The 14,730-nt window shown below is 53.0% G+C and overlaps 1 protein-coding gene across 2 annotated transcripts; it reads left to right on the forward strand.

Moving 5' to 3' along the window:
- The first annotated feature begins 7,389 nt into the window (after window positions 1-7,389).
- On the forward strand, window positions 7,390-11,449 carry DRD4 (dopamine receptor D4). 2 transcript variants are annotated; one of them, XM_073889801.1, is made up of 5 exons: window positions 7,390-7,610; window positions 8,261-8,754; window positions 10,316-10,428; window positions 10,519-11,015; window positions 11,162-11,449. In XM_073889801.1, exons 2-5 carry the CDS (start codon window positions 8,485-8,487, stop codon window positions 11,362-11,364), a joined length of 1,083 nt encoding a protein of 360 aa, XP_073745902.1. In that variant the 5' UTR covers window positions 7,390-7,610; window positions 8,261-8,484; the 3' UTR covers window positions 11,365-11,449. The 2 variants fall into 2 exon arrangements, with proteins under 2 accessions (XP_073745902.1, XP_025717871.1); XM_025862086.2 differs by having other exon boundaries at window positions 8,478-8,754.
- The last annotated feature ends 3,281 nt before the right edge of the window (window positions 11,450-14,730 follow it).

Here is a 14,730-nt window from a genome sequence, read left to right on the forward strand (position 1 = left end):
AATAGTTTACTTTTTCCTTTCCAATTTTGGATACATTTTATTTCTTTTTCTTGCCTAGTTGTTCTAGCTAGAACTTCCAGCACATGATGAAGAGAAGCAGCAGAAGTGGGTATCCTGGTCTTTTTCTTGATCTTGGGAGAAAAGCCTTCAGTCTCTCACTATTGAGTGTAATGTTTGCTGTGGGTTTTTGATAGATGTCCTTTATCATGTTGAGGAAGTTTCTATCTTTTTTTTTTAAGTTTCTTTCTAGTCACAGCTTATTGAGTCTTTTTGTCATAGAAAGGTATTGGATTTCATCAAATGCTTTTTCTGCATCTGTTGAGATGATTTTTTTTAAAGATTTTATTTTTATTTTTTTAAAGATTTTATTTATTTATTTGAGCAGGAACACAAGCAGGGGGAGTGGGAGAGGAAGAAGCAGGTCTCCTGCTGAGCAGGGAGCCTGATGTGGGACTCGATCCCAGGACCCTGGGATCATGACCTGAGCCATAGGCGGACGCTTAACGACTGAGCCACCCAGGTGGCCCATGTTGAGATGATTAAATGGGGTTTTCCCCTCTGGGGAAATGGGATTCTTTCTCCCTCTGTTCTAGTAATGTGATGTATTATATTGATTGAGTTTTGTCTGTTGAATTACACTTGCATTCCTAGAATAAATCCCCTCTTAGTCATAGTGCATAATCCTTTGAAAAATGCTGCTGGATTAAGTTTGCTCATATTTTGTTGAAGAGTTTTGTATGTATATTTATAAGGGATATTTATCTGGAGATTTCTTTCTTGTGATGTCATTGCTGAGCTCTAGGAGTTCTTTATATATGTTGTGTACAAATCATTTGCTGAAAATGTAATTTGCTGATATTTTCTCCCATTCTATGAGTGGAATTTTTTTTTAACTTTTAAAAAAAGATTTTATTTATTTGTTTGAGAGACAGAGAGAGAGCACAAGCAGGGGGAGGGGCAGAGGAGGAAGCAGACTCCCCACTGAGCAGGGAGCCCCATGCTTGGCTCCATCCCAGGACACTAAGATCATGACCAGAGCCAAAGGCAGATGCTTAACCACTGAGCCACCCAGGAGCCCCAATCCTGTACCTGTTTTGTCAGATTTCTATGTATTTCATTTATTATTATAGCTGTTGTAAATGGTGTTGTGTTTTTACTTTTTAGTTTTGGCTTCCAGTTATTTGGTGCTGGTGTATAGAAATACAATTGATCTTTATGTGTCAACTTTGTATCCTGCCACCTGGTTAAGCTGACTTATTAGTTCTAGGAGCTTTTATAGATTCCTTGGGGTTTTACTTAGACAGACATGTTGTCTGTGAATAGGGGCAGTTTTACTTCTCCCTTTCCAATCTGGATGTATTTTATTTATGTATTTTTTTATTGCTTGATTGCACTGGCTAGAATGGTAGCACAATGTTGAATAAGAGTGGTGAGAATGGACATCATTTTTCCTGAGTTTAGGTAGAAGGCACTCAATCTTGCGTCATGAAGTGTCATGCTGACTGCAGGGTTTGAAGACGCCTTTTGTTGGGTTGAGGGAGTTCCTTCTAGTTCTAGATTGTTAAGCACTTTTATCATGAGTGCATGTTGAATTTTGTCAAATGTTTTCCTCCATCAGTCAATATGATTATGTGGTATCTCTTCTTTGGATTGTTAATTGGTATTTTACATTAATTCGAGGCCATCCTTCTTTTTAAATTAAGTAGTTAATGCTATGAATTTTCCTCTGAGCATAGCTTTAGCTCCATCTCATAAATTTTGATATGATGTATTTTTATTTTCTTTTAGTTCAAAATATTTTCTAATTTCTCGTTCGACCCATAGATTACTTAGAATTGTGTTAATTCCAAAACTTTTGGAGATTTTCCTGTTATCTTTCTGTTGGTTTCTAACTTAATTCCTTCATGGTCAGAGAACATACTTTGTATGATTTCCATTCTTTTAAAAAATTTGTTAAGCTTTCTTTTTTGATGCAGAATATGGTCTATCTTGGTGAATGCTCCATATCTATTTGAAGAGAATATGTACTTCTCTGTCGTTGGATGGACTGTTCCATAAATGTCAAATATATCTACTTGGTTGATGGTTATTCCGATTCTTCTATAGCTTTGCTGATATTCTGTCTACTTGTCTATTGAGTAAGGAGAGATTCTTAAACTATCAAACAATTCTTGCAAGCCAAATAAGTATTATCTTGACTGTTTCAAGCATCCCATAAAACTCTGCATTAAATGGTTACAAAACTGGCTCCAGCACCTGTTCAAGTGTCACCACTAGGGTGACAGCTCCAGCTTCTGTCTGATTCTAGAGGGTTATAGACATACTCATGTCCCAGGAGGATGGAGTGGCCTTTGAGGCTGCACATCCCAGCTTTCACTGGCCAGAGGCTTTGGACAGAATTAGGACATCCGTCTGTCAGGCTGAGCTGCCCAGCTTTGCATCTTTTTTAAGATTTTTATTATTTACTTATTTATTAGAGAGAGAGAGCAAGAGGGAGCAGGTGGAGCAGCAGAGGGAGAGGGAGAAGCAGACTCCCCACCAAGCAGGGAGCCTGATATGGGGCTCCATCCCAGGACCCTGGGATCATGACCTGAGCCGAAGTCAGATGTTTAACCAACTGAGCCACCCAGATGTCACAGCTCTGCATCCTTTATTGAGCATCACTGAAGCCTTGGTCTGCAAACCTGGGATCACAGACATTTTGTGAAGCTTAATTTACTATTTATGGCTACTCTTTTTGATGTGTGGTTCTATGAATTTTAAAAAATGTATTCAGGGTACCTGGCTGGCTCAGTCAAAGGAGCATGTGATTCTTGATCTCGGGGTCATGGGTTTGAGCCCCACATTAGGTGTAGAGCTTACTAAAAGAATAAACTTTTGGGATGCCTGGGTGGTTCAATTTGTTAAGTGTCTGCCTTTGGCTCAGGTCATGATCCCGGGGTCCTGTCAGACTCCCTGATCAGCGGGAAGTCTGCTTCTCCCTCTGTCCCTGCTCCTCCCCCTGCTTATGCTCTCTGTCTCTGACAAATAAATGAAGAAAATCTTAAAAAAAATAAACTTTTAAAAATAAATAAATAATGTATTCAACTTTATAAGCATCACCAGTTCGATCAGCCCAAATTCCCTCATACCCCTTTATTGTGAGCCCTGACTCTGAGCCCCTCGTGGCCACTCTTCTAAATGTGTGTATGTACCTCACAAGAAATCTTCAAAGTACATCCGGCTAGAACTGAGCAGAGAAATAGAGAAACCCACAACTATACGTGGAGGATTCAGCACTCCTCTCTCAGTAATTAATAGAACAGATAGAAAATTGGCAAGGACATAGAAGGTCTGCTGAGCTGCATTCTGATCTGACTGACATTTACACACCTCTCCACCTAATAGCAGCAGAACACACATGCTTTCCAAGTACACACAGAACATTTGTCAAGATAGATTAGTTATATTCTGGGTCATAAAATAAACCTTAACAAGTTCAAAAGAATTGAGGTCCGACGCAGCATTTTTTCCTCACTATAATGGAACAGACTAGAAGTAAATAACAGAAAGGTAATAAGAAAATCTCCAGTGCGCCTGGGTGGCTCAGATGGTTAAGCGTCTGCCTTCAGCTCAGGTCATGATCCCAGGATCCTGGGCCCACGTCTGGCTTCTGGCTCAGCGGGGAGCCTGTTTCTCCTTCTCCCTCTGCCTCTTCCCCTGCTCATGCTCTCTCTCTGTATCTCTGTGTCTTGAATGAATAAATAAAAATCTTAAAAAAAAAAAAACCCAAACATTTGGAAACGAAACAACATAGTTCCAAGTAACCATGCATCACAGAAGTCTCAGGGAAAGAAGAAAATATTTTTAACTGAACGTTATTGATCGAACACACAGAAATGTGTGTGATGCACCTCAGAGGAACATTTATAGCATTAAATGCTTATGTTAGAAAAACAATGGCCGCATAAACTAGAAAAAGAAAAATTAAGCACAAAGCAAATAGGATGAAAGAAAGAATAGAAATAAAAGCAAAAATTAATGAAATTGAAAACAAAACAAACTATAGAAAAAAATCAATGAAACCAAAAGTTGGTTCTTTGAAAAGATCAGTAAAATTAATAAACCTCTAGCAAGACTGACCAAGAAAAAATACACACTTTAGAATAGAAGGGATGAAAGAGGCATTGGCAACAGAAACCTCAGAGGTATAAAAAGGTTAATAAAGGAACATACAAACAACTCTAGGCCCTTACATTTGAAAACTATCATGAAACATATCAACTCCTTGGAAGACACACTACCACACGTCCTCAAGAAGAGACAGACAGAATCAGAGAAAGACATGTATCACATGACCTCACTGATGTGAGGAATTCTTAATCTCAGGAAACAAACTGAGGGTTGCTGGAGTGGTTGGGGGTGGGAGGGATGGGGTGGCTGGGTGATGGACATTGGGGAGGGTATGTGCTCTGGTGAGCACTGTGAATTGTGCAAGACTGTTGAATCACAGATCTGTACTTCTGAAACAAATAACGCAACATATTTTAAGAAAAAATAAAAAGAAGAAGATAACAGGAGGGGAAGAATGAAGGGGAGTAAGTCAGAGGGGGAGACGAACCATGAGAGACGATGGACTCTGAAAAACAAACTGAGGGTTCTAGAGGGGAGGGGGGAGGGGGATGGGTTAGCCTGGTGATGGGTATTAAGGAGGGCACGTTCTCCGTGGAGCACTGGGTGTTATGCACAAACAATGAATCATGGAACACTACATCAAGAACTAATGATGTAATGTATGGTGATTAACATAACAATAAAAAATTAAAAAAAAAAAAAAAGAAGAGACAGTCTGAACAGCCCCATGCGCATTAAAGAAACTGATCTTCATAGCTGGAACTCATCCAACAAAGAGAACTCCAGGCCCAGATGTCTTCGCTGGCAACTTACTCCAACTGAAGGAAGAAGAGTTAATATCAATTCTACACAATCTGGTACAGAAAAGAGAACTGAAGGGAGCACTTCCCAGCTCAATTTAGGAAACCAGCACTACTCTGCTGCCCCAACCCCAAACCAGACAGAAACAACGGAAGAAAAGAGAACCATGGCCACAAAACTCCTTGACCGACATTACCGAATTGAATCCAGCACTATATGAAAAGGTGGGTAATGCCATGACCAAATGGGCTTCATGCCATGAGGGAAAGCCTGGCTCAGCATTCCCAAACCCATCCCTGTGCTTCACCACATCAGTAGCCTAAAGAAGAGAAGCCATTTGATCATCTCAGTAGATGCAGTAAAAGTATTAGAGAGATTTCGACACCTGTTTGTGTTGAGGCCTCTCAGAAAATTAAGAATAGAATTTCCTTAACTTAATGAGGAACCAACCCCCACAGCTGCCAGGACACTTAATGGTGAAAGATGAAAGCTTTCCCCATTAGACTGAGAACAAGACAAAGATGTTTGCTTTCATCATTTCTGAAAAACATTATGTTCAATTTCCCGTTAGTAAAATAAGGGGAAGAAAGGAAGGAAGGAAGGGCGTCCAGGTAAGAAAGGGAGAAATAAAATGGTCTCTACTCATAAACTATATAATTGTCTATTTAGAAATTCCGATGGAAAAAAATCCTTGCATTAATAGGTTTTAGCAACAACAAAGGACACAAAACTATTTCTACATGTTAGCAATGAACAATTGGAAATGATATTTCTAGAAAGAACCATTTATCGATCGTATCAGAAGCCATGACATATTTAGTTATAAATCTTACAAAATATGCGCAGGATCTGTAGGCTGAAAACAAAATACTGATGAAAGAAATCAAAAGGAGAGATATACTTGTGTTCATAGACTGGAAGACTCAACATCATTGAGATGTCAGTTTGCCCTAAATTAGTTGCATAGATTCAACACAGCCCCAGTCAAATTCCCAGCAGGACTATGTTTGCAGATAGAGAGAAGCTGATTTTAAAATTCATACATATGCAGGGCACCTGGGTGGCTCCGTCAGTGAAGCGTCTGCCTTCAGCTCGGGTCATGATCTCAGGGTCCTGGGATCCAGCCCCACGTGGGGCTTCCTGCTCCGCGGAAAGCCTGCCTCTCCCTCTCCCCCTGCTTGTGCGCTCTTTATCTCAAATAAATAAATAGTCTTCTAAAAAATCCATACATACAGACAAAAGAACTAAAATAGCCAAAACAATTTTGTGAAGGAATAAAGTTCAAGGACTGCTAGAGCCTGATTCCCCAAATTACTATAAAGCTACAGTAGTCAAGGCTGTCTGTCCTAGCTGAAAGGACAGACGTATAGACCTGTAGACAATGGGATAGAAGAGAGAGTAAAAAAATAGCCCCACACAAATACAATCAAGGGATTTTTTTGACAGAAGGTCAAAAGCAATCCAACGGAGAAAAGATAGTCTTTTCAAGAAATGATGCTCAGCTGACTGACAGCCATAGGCAAGGAAAAAAAGAAAGAGCCTCAGCTCATACCTTATACGTAAAAAAATAACTCTGATGTGAGGATGAAGTGACAAGCTACAATCTGGGAGAAAATATTTTCACATCATGTATCTGACTCTTCTTTTTTTTCCCCATTTATTTGTTTTTAATTTATTTGAGAGAGAGTGAGAGCCAGAGAGATCACAGAGGGAGAGAAAGAGAGAGAAGCAAACTCCCCGCGGAGCAGGGAGCCCGATGTGGGGCTGGATCCCAGGACCCTGGGATCATGACCTGAGCTGAAGGCAGGCGCTTAACGACTGAGCCACCCAGCGCCCCACCTTTCCTATATTAGATCCATGTGATTTCACCCATTATGACTATCATTACGGCTTTTTTTCCCCAGAGTCCTTGTTTTCTCTTTAAGGTTTTATTTATTCATTTGAGAGAGAGAGAGTGAGAGCAAACATGCAAGAGGAGAGGCAGAGGGGAGGAGCGGAGGGGGAGGGAGAGGGAGTCTCAAGCAGAATCCCTGATGAGTGCAGAGTCTGACACGGGGCTGATCTCAGGAGCCTGAGTCGGAAATAAAGAGCCTGGTGCGCTCACCTGACTGAGCCACCCCGGTGCCCCTTGTTTTCTCTTTAATACACACATGCTCAGCTCATCAAGCGGGCCACTGTGTCCGCTGCTGTTTCGGAGTTCCTGGCAACAGCTCTGTGCTCCAGGCCCATCCGGACTCTCCCGGCCTCCCAGGGTGGAGGCAGCCAGAAACGGAAACTGAGGAGGGTGGATGCGCATCAGGCAGTCCCACAGAGTGATGCAGGTGGAGGGCCCACTTCACGGGCCCGTTAGGGACGGGCTCCAGGCTCTGTGTCCCTCTTAGTAAGTCCATAATAGGTTCTCACTGTAACGCACTTTCCGCGTATGTTCTTTCTGTGCACTTCTGTATCCGCGCGAGCGCAGCCGCGGCTGACTCCGTCATGCACAGCGGTCTCTGGCTAACTCTGTGTCCTGTGCATCTGGTCTACAATAGTCCTACCTACGGACCTGGGACCCTGCCCCCAGAGGGCCCCCCCCACCGAGCTCCCACAGTCATGTGTTGGCAGGTGGGGGTGATGGACCCGAGATGGTCCCAAGATCCAGTGAGTTTGTGGGTTTGGCAGGTGCAGGCTGAGAGGTGAAGAAGGCAGTGACTCAGGTAATGTGAGTCTAAAGAGCAGGCAGAACCATGACGATTGCAAAGTTTGGTGAGCACTTGTCATGCTCCTTCCTGTTATCTCATTTCAGACTAGGAAGTCAGCACAGGGCAGTGGCCATTGTTGGAGAGTAACTGGGCAGGGTCCCCGTCATGGACGAGAGGCTGCTTCAGGGGAGAGGGTGCAGGGCCGCAGACTGGGGCCTGCAGTCATTGCGGGGTGGGGGACGCCCTGGGGCATGAGAGGTCGTGTCGGGTGAACGGAGGGAAGCCCCATCAGGGGACCCACGGGGGAGGCGGGCAAGGAGTTTTGGTCTCCCGCTGTCTGGCGGAACTGGCCTGAGAAGGGTGCGCTCAGGGTGCCCTGGGAACAGGGTGGAGTGAGAAGCGGCCCCGCCTCCGCATGGAGGCGCCTCCTGGGGCGTCCCTGAGAAGCAGATACCCCTCCGGCGCAGGCCCGACCCGGGGGTGTCTGGGGCCCGGCGGGAGGGCGCTGGCGTTGGGTGCCTGCACACCTCGAGGGCGGGTCCGGCCGACCTCCTATCCGGGTCGGTTTCCCAGAGCGCAGACCCGCCCGTACCTCCAAGCCTGCGCGGCGCGGGGCGATGCTGGGCCCGCCCGTGCCAATCACCTCGCTTAACTCTTCTCTTAAGGGCCGTTGCATTTGTCCACCTGCCCGTCTCCCGGAGCGCGAAAGTCCAAGACTGGCAGAGACCGGGGGCACCGTAGAGCGCTCGGGGCCCACCCAGCCGGGCGGATCAGGGCGGGACTCCGGCCGGGCTCGCGGCGTGCCTGGGGGGCGGGGCTCCCGGGTTCGCGACTCGGGCACTGTCCGCGGTGCTGAGCGCCCGCCGGGGCACATGGGGACAGGTGCGCCATGGGGAACCGCAGCGCGGCGGACGCGGACGGGCTGCTGGAGGGGCGCGGGCCGGGAACCGGCGGCGGCGCGGGAACTCCCGCGGCGGCGGCGGCGCTGGCGGGGGGCGTGCTGCTCATCGGCGCGGTGCTCGCGGGGAATGCGCTCGTGTGCGTCAGCGTGGCGGCCGAGCGAGCCCTGCAGACGCCCACCAACTACTTCATCGTGAGCCTGGCAGCCGCCGACCTCCTACTCGCCCTGCTCGTGCTGCCTCTCTTCGTCTACTCCGAGGTGAGCCCGCGTTCAGGACCGCACGCGCACTCCTCACCTGCTCCTTCGTCCCCTGTCCCCTTCCACCGTGAGGACCCAGAGCCACGCGGCCACTGGGCTTCTCAGGAACCTAGAGCCGGGGAGGCAGCAGGGACGCTGGGCCTGGTCCCAGGACAACTGGGGCCTCGGTCCCCTCTGATCCCCCACCCCCCCATCTTGCTGTCAGTTTACCTGTTTGGCTGGCTGGCTGTCCGCCTGCCTTCCTCTGTGCCTCTCTTCTCCTGTCCCTGTTTTGGCGTCTCCTACCCAAGAGATGCCTTTGCCCTTCAAGCCAGCCAACCTCAGAAACAGGCAAGGTTGGCAGTCCAGCCATCCACTACCACCCCCTCAGCTGAGGTTCCATTCCCCAGGGGAGGCAGATGGACAGGCAGATTCAGATTTACACCCCCCCCTCCGGGGCACAGAGACACATACACATCACTGCACAAAGCCACAGCCAGGCATGACCAGGACCAAGCACACACCAGAGCACTCCAGGGAAGGAGACCCTCACTCACGCACATACTCTGCCCACAGCAGGAGGGGCATTCAGCTGCGAGGAGCTGAGGGCAAGTGAGCAGGGTTGGAGGAAGGGGAGGCCCTGCCCTGATGCTGGAGCGGAAAGCAGGGGTTGGTGTGGGGTCCAGAGCCCCCGCCAAGAACCAGGGCCCAGAAGCCTCCATCCCCAGACCAGGTCTGGCCCTCGGATGGATCCCCCCCTTGGTGCCAGCCCTTGTCTGCTTTCCAGTTTGGGCAGAGAAAAGCTGCTTAGGCCTGGGCTGGGAACTCAGTGAGCCGGGCAGCGGGGGAGGGGAGACTCAGTTTTTCTGAAGTGGATGTGGAGAGACTGTGCAGGACAAGGGCACACATGACCTGCCCCTCCCCCGGAGCCACAGACAGATGTCACAGTGACAGCTCTTAAGCTCCTAATCGTCCCAAATCAGCGGGAGGGGATTTAGAAGGGGGGCGGGCTGGCTGCTCCTTTGCCCTTGGTGAGGGCACAGGGCACGGTGCTGAGGCCTTTACATCTTTTAACTCAGCTCTCTGAGGAGAGCAATTATGTGGATACTATCGTTACCCGCATTCTCCAGATGCGGGCACAAAAGTGAGGTGACTTGTGGAGTCCCAGAGCAGTGACAGAGTTTAACCAGACTCTTAGCCATCCTGTGGGGAGGAAACAGGCCCGGGGGGCTTCGGGCTCCAGGGGGCGGGCCTGCTGGGGGAGCGCCTCCCTGCCCCGAGCCCCGCGGCATCAAGAGCAGAGTCGTCAACCATCCAGACCCCGTCTCCAGGGGCTCCCCAGGCCTCTCTGGCTTTAACAGAAAGGGTTCCCCCTTTCTGGGAGGGAATCTCGCCCAGCTTAGTGGGAAGGCTGCCCGCACCCCAGGAGTGCGGGCCTCCGCACGCTGCACTCTGCGCTGAAAGAGCGCAGCCCAGGTGGCTGTGAGGGCTCCTGGTGCCGGGGAGACCGGCAGTGGGTCGTGTCTGCTGTTGCCCGCCCCGCCGCGCCCCTTCCCGCCCTTCCCGCCCTTCCCGCGCGCAGGTCCAGGGCGGCGTGTGGCTGTTCAGCCCCGGCCTCTGCGATGCGCTCATGGCCATGGACGTCATGCTGTGCACCGCCTCCATCTTCAACTTGTGCGCTATCAGCGTGGACAGGTGAGCCGGCCGCCGCCCCACCTCGCGCCCCCTCCCCGCCCGCCCCGCGCCCCTCCCCTGTCCCGGTCGCCCTCACCGAGCCCCCCGCAGGTTCGTGGCCGTGGCCGTGCCGCTGAGCTACAACCGCCAGAGCGGCGGCGGGCGCCAGCCGCTGTTCATCGGCGCCACATGGCTGCTGTCGGCGGCGGTGGCGGCGCCCGTGCTGTGCGGCCTCAACGACGCGCGCGGCCGCGACCCCGCCGTATGCCGCCTGGAGAACCGCGACTACGTGGTCTACTCGTCCGTGTGCTCCTTCTTCCTGCCCTGCCCGCTCATGCTGCTGCTCTACTGGGCCACGTTCCGGGGCCTGCGGCGCTGGGAGGCCGCCCGTCGCGCCAAGCTGCACGGCCGGGCGCCGCGCCGGCCCAGCGGCCCCGGCCCGCCGCCCGCCGAGGCCACCGAGACCCCCGAGGCCATTCCGCCCCCGGAGGCCGTTGCGCCCCCCGACGCCATCCCGGCCGAGCCCCCGCTGCAGGGAAGCAAAAGGAGGCGCGCCAAGATCACCAGCCGGGAGCGCAAGGCCATGAGGGTCCTGCCTGTGGTGGTCGGTGGGTACCTGCCCCGGGGTCGGTGGGCGGAGTGGAAGGTGTCAGCGCCCACGGCCGGAGACGGTGCCCAGGACGCTGGGGCTGGGGCGGGGCCGGTGCAGCAGGGACCCTGGTTCACCGCGCCCCCCACCCCCCCCTGCCCCCAGGGGCCTTCCTGGTGTGCTGGACCCCCTTCTTTGTGGTGCACATCACCCGGGCACTGTGTCCCGCCTGCGCCGTGCCTCCGCAGCTGGTCAGCGCGGTCACCTGGCTGGGCTACGTCAACAGCGCCCTCAACCCCCTCATCTACACTGTCTTCAACGCCGAGTTCCGCACGGTGTTCCGCAAGGCCCTTCGCGTCTGCTGCTGAGCCGCCCCTCACCCGCACCCCCAGAGTCCTCTGCGAGGACCTGGCCATGCCTCAGGGGGCAGGACCCCAGCAAGGGAGGGGGCGGTTTTGTATGACGGATTAAACCAATACCTTCCTAAACACCTGCTGGGAAGGCTGGGGGTGGGGAGGACAGAGAGGGGAGCGTGTGCGAGGAGCAAGGGGGAGGAGCTTCGGCCCCACGTGGAGCCCAGACCCTACTAAACCGGCCCCAGCCAGTTAAGCACCCCCTTCCTTCTGAGGAAGCCCGGAGAATAGACCCCACAACGCTGGCTCCAGGCTCAGGGTGAGGTGAGAGGCAAGCCAGCTCTTGCTTGTGCTCCAGGGAGGCCCATTCAGCCTCGCTGGAGGAGAAACTTCTAGAACCGGGGCAGCCCTTGCCTGGGAAGGCCAGAACTCGGCTCATGGGGCTGCCTACAGGCTCACCCTCCTCCAAAAGGTTCCCTCCTTGACACACCCTGCCACCAGCTGCACCCTTCCCCCAGCTGTTGCGGGCGGGCAGCCTCATCCCCCACCCCTCTCTCAGTGGGAGAGTGTGGACAGTTGTCCTGCAGAGAGGAACTTGCCCTGGGGCTGAGCACGGCAGTTTCCTGAGACTACCCTTTCCCCAGCGGGAAGACCACCGCAGTGGGCCCATCAGCAGCCAGGCCCCACCCAGACTGGCCCCCTGCTTCTGCAAGGAACAGCCAAGGTGGCCCCACGCCCCACTCAGCTAGCTGGGCTTTGGCCGCTGCCCCCAGGTCAGAGCACAGATCGTGCCTGTGATAATGTGCAAAGCCCTGAGGAAATGGGGCCGGGGTGCTGGGTAGGCCCACGGGGGTGCTGGGTGGGCCCACCTCCCACGAGCAGGAGGAGGTGCCTGGCCCAAGGCCTGGCAGAGCCACCGAGCTGCCCCTCTGTGCTCACAGCACAGACCCGGCCCTGGGGAGGAGGGGCAGCTCTCAACCCCTCCAACCTGGACTTCATCTCTTGGGGAGGACCTCTGCCTTCCAGGGCTACTATGCCCGTGTCAGGGACGCTGTCTATGCTTTGAGGCACTAAGTTTTCTTCTGAACATGAGAAATTATGGGCTGTGAGGTCCCGACCTCACAAGAGCACGGGGCTGCCCCTTCCCGCCTGTGGGTGCTCACCCTCCCCTGCTCGGGGAGGGGTGAGCTGAGAAGGGTCTCAGAGGGAGTGGGGCGAGGGGCACCTGGCAGACCCTGGCTCTGGTGGCTCCTTGAGTTTCTGGCACCTTCTTGCCCACAAAGTGCGAGGACAATTGCAGCAGACACCCTGGGTCTCCCCGCAGGGAGTAGCCCTGATACTCAGGGGCACAACTGAGCACCTGCCCCCACTGGCTATCCCAGGCACAGACACCTGCCCCAAGCTGGGCCAATGGTCCCTCCTGGGGGTCTTAGACTTGAAGTAAAGAGCAGGGAGGGTCACTGGGGCCCTCAGGCTGAAGGCAAGGTTAGAGGAAGGGGCCCCCCCGTGCCCTCTGATGCTCCCTCCACATGCACCTGTGGAGCCACCTCAGGTAGTCAGAGAGCCGTGCCATCAACCAGCATCTCCCCCTGCCAGGCAGCTGTGGGCACCTCCCAACCTTGGCTGTGTCCCACGCTGTGTCCTCATCTGTGGGGGCAGGACTGACCAACCGCACGAGCTGGGAGCTGCTGGGGACCTGTACGGTCCCCACTGGCCCTGTAGGCAGAACCTGCAGCTCCCACAGAGGAGAACAAGGTGCACAGGGGGCGGGGGTACGTGCAGAGCCACAGTGGGCCTGGCTGACCGGGAAGCCCCTGGAGGGGCCTTGACTACCCAGCTCACTCGGCCGCCCCACCGATGCCAATCACCCCAGCCTGCAGCTCCCTGGAGCCCTGGCTCTGAAGACCCACAGTGCCCTGAAGGGCCTGGCCTGTGCTGACAGAAGCCGGACCCTTGCCTGTCTCCCGAGGCTGCGTCCAGCAGGAGATGCCATCATTAGCCCTGACACAGAACTCTTGAGGACTGGCAACAAAGCCTGATTCCCACCCCCCCAGGAATTTCCAGAAGCCACCAAAGAACACTTCACAGGCCTAGAAAGGATACAATTTGAAAAACTGCCCCCAAAATGTGCGGTCCTGAGGGTTCTATCTTCTTTTTATTATTTTATGTAGGCTCCATGCTCAGTGTGGAGCCCAATATGGGGCTTGAACTCATGACCCTGACATCAAGAGTCAGACGCTTAACCGACTGAGCCAGCCAGGTGCCCCATGAGGGTTCTGTCTCAAAGAGCAGGGGGAGAATAAGCTGCCCCCACCCCAGGACGGAGCCAGTCCAACGGGGGGTGGGGGTGGGGAGTGGAACACGCCTTGCAGGGGGACTGGCACTTGCTTTTTGAGCATTTTCAGGTTTGGGTGCAGATCCCTTCTGCTGAGGCTGATGTGCTCCCCCGACCCCAGAGAAGCAGGGAAGCAAGTACACAGCCAAGAGCTGAGAAGTGCCCCCTTCCCACCACGTTCTGCTGCAGCAGCGGAAAAACCCACTCAACGTGCGCTATAAGGATGCCCAGTGGGGGATGGTGCATCATGGGGCCAGGGTCACAGCCCACCACGCTCACCACGTCCTCGGCCCTGGGCACGCGCCCAAACTTCTCAGGATTCGACCCGAGAGGTGGTGGCAGAGGCAGGAAGATGAAATGCAAGGACTCAGGTACTTGTTGGATTCAGTAAAAGAAAACCCAAATAAAGCAGCTTAGTCTGCAGAGCTCAAGGAGCACAGAGGCAGAGCGGGTTTCTGGGAAGCAGGGCCCTTGCTGGGCTCCCTGAGAGCTGCTGGCTGGGGGTCTGTCCTGAGGCCAGGGCCCGGCCCGCCCGGACCTGGGGACACAGCCCAAGGGGGAAGCAGCCGCCTCTAGGAGCCAGAGCAGCACCCCTGTGACCCCCATGCTCGCACCCCCTTCCTATCACAACTCTGGCCACCCCCTCAGCTCGTTCTAGAGCCAGCGTCCCAAAAGCCAAGTCTCTAGGGTGCTACAGACTTGGAAGAACTTTCTGGAAGTAGGAATCACGGAGGGTGCAGGGCTGGGGGTATTCTTCCACACCCACGGAGGTGTGAACACGCACAGCTCACAGAAATGGCACTTTGAGGCGAGCATCAGGATCAAGCGACGTCCGTAGAAGGGTCTTAGCGCCTGGTGGCTGGGCTGGCTCGCCACTGCACACACAGCCCGTCGTTCCATCTGGGGCGGGTCTTCACCTCTGCCCCCGCGCAGTGGAGCCTCCGAGCCTCAGGAGTGCGAAGAAAACAGGGTGACGAACGGTCAAGGGTTCCAGGGCCACAGAGGCATTTCTGGAAACCCACAGAAGCTTCCAGAACATAGGTGAC

Source organism: Callorhinus ursinus, unplaced genomic scaffold (assembly GCF_003265705.2).
Source record: "Callorhinus ursinus isolate GAN/ISIS: 27379988/994484 unplaced genomic scaffold, GSC_fseal_2.0 scaffold118, whole genome shotgun sequence".
Classification (NCBI taxonomy): Eukaryota; Metazoa; Chordata; class Mammalia; order Carnivora; family Otariidae; genus Callorhinus; species Callorhinus ursinus.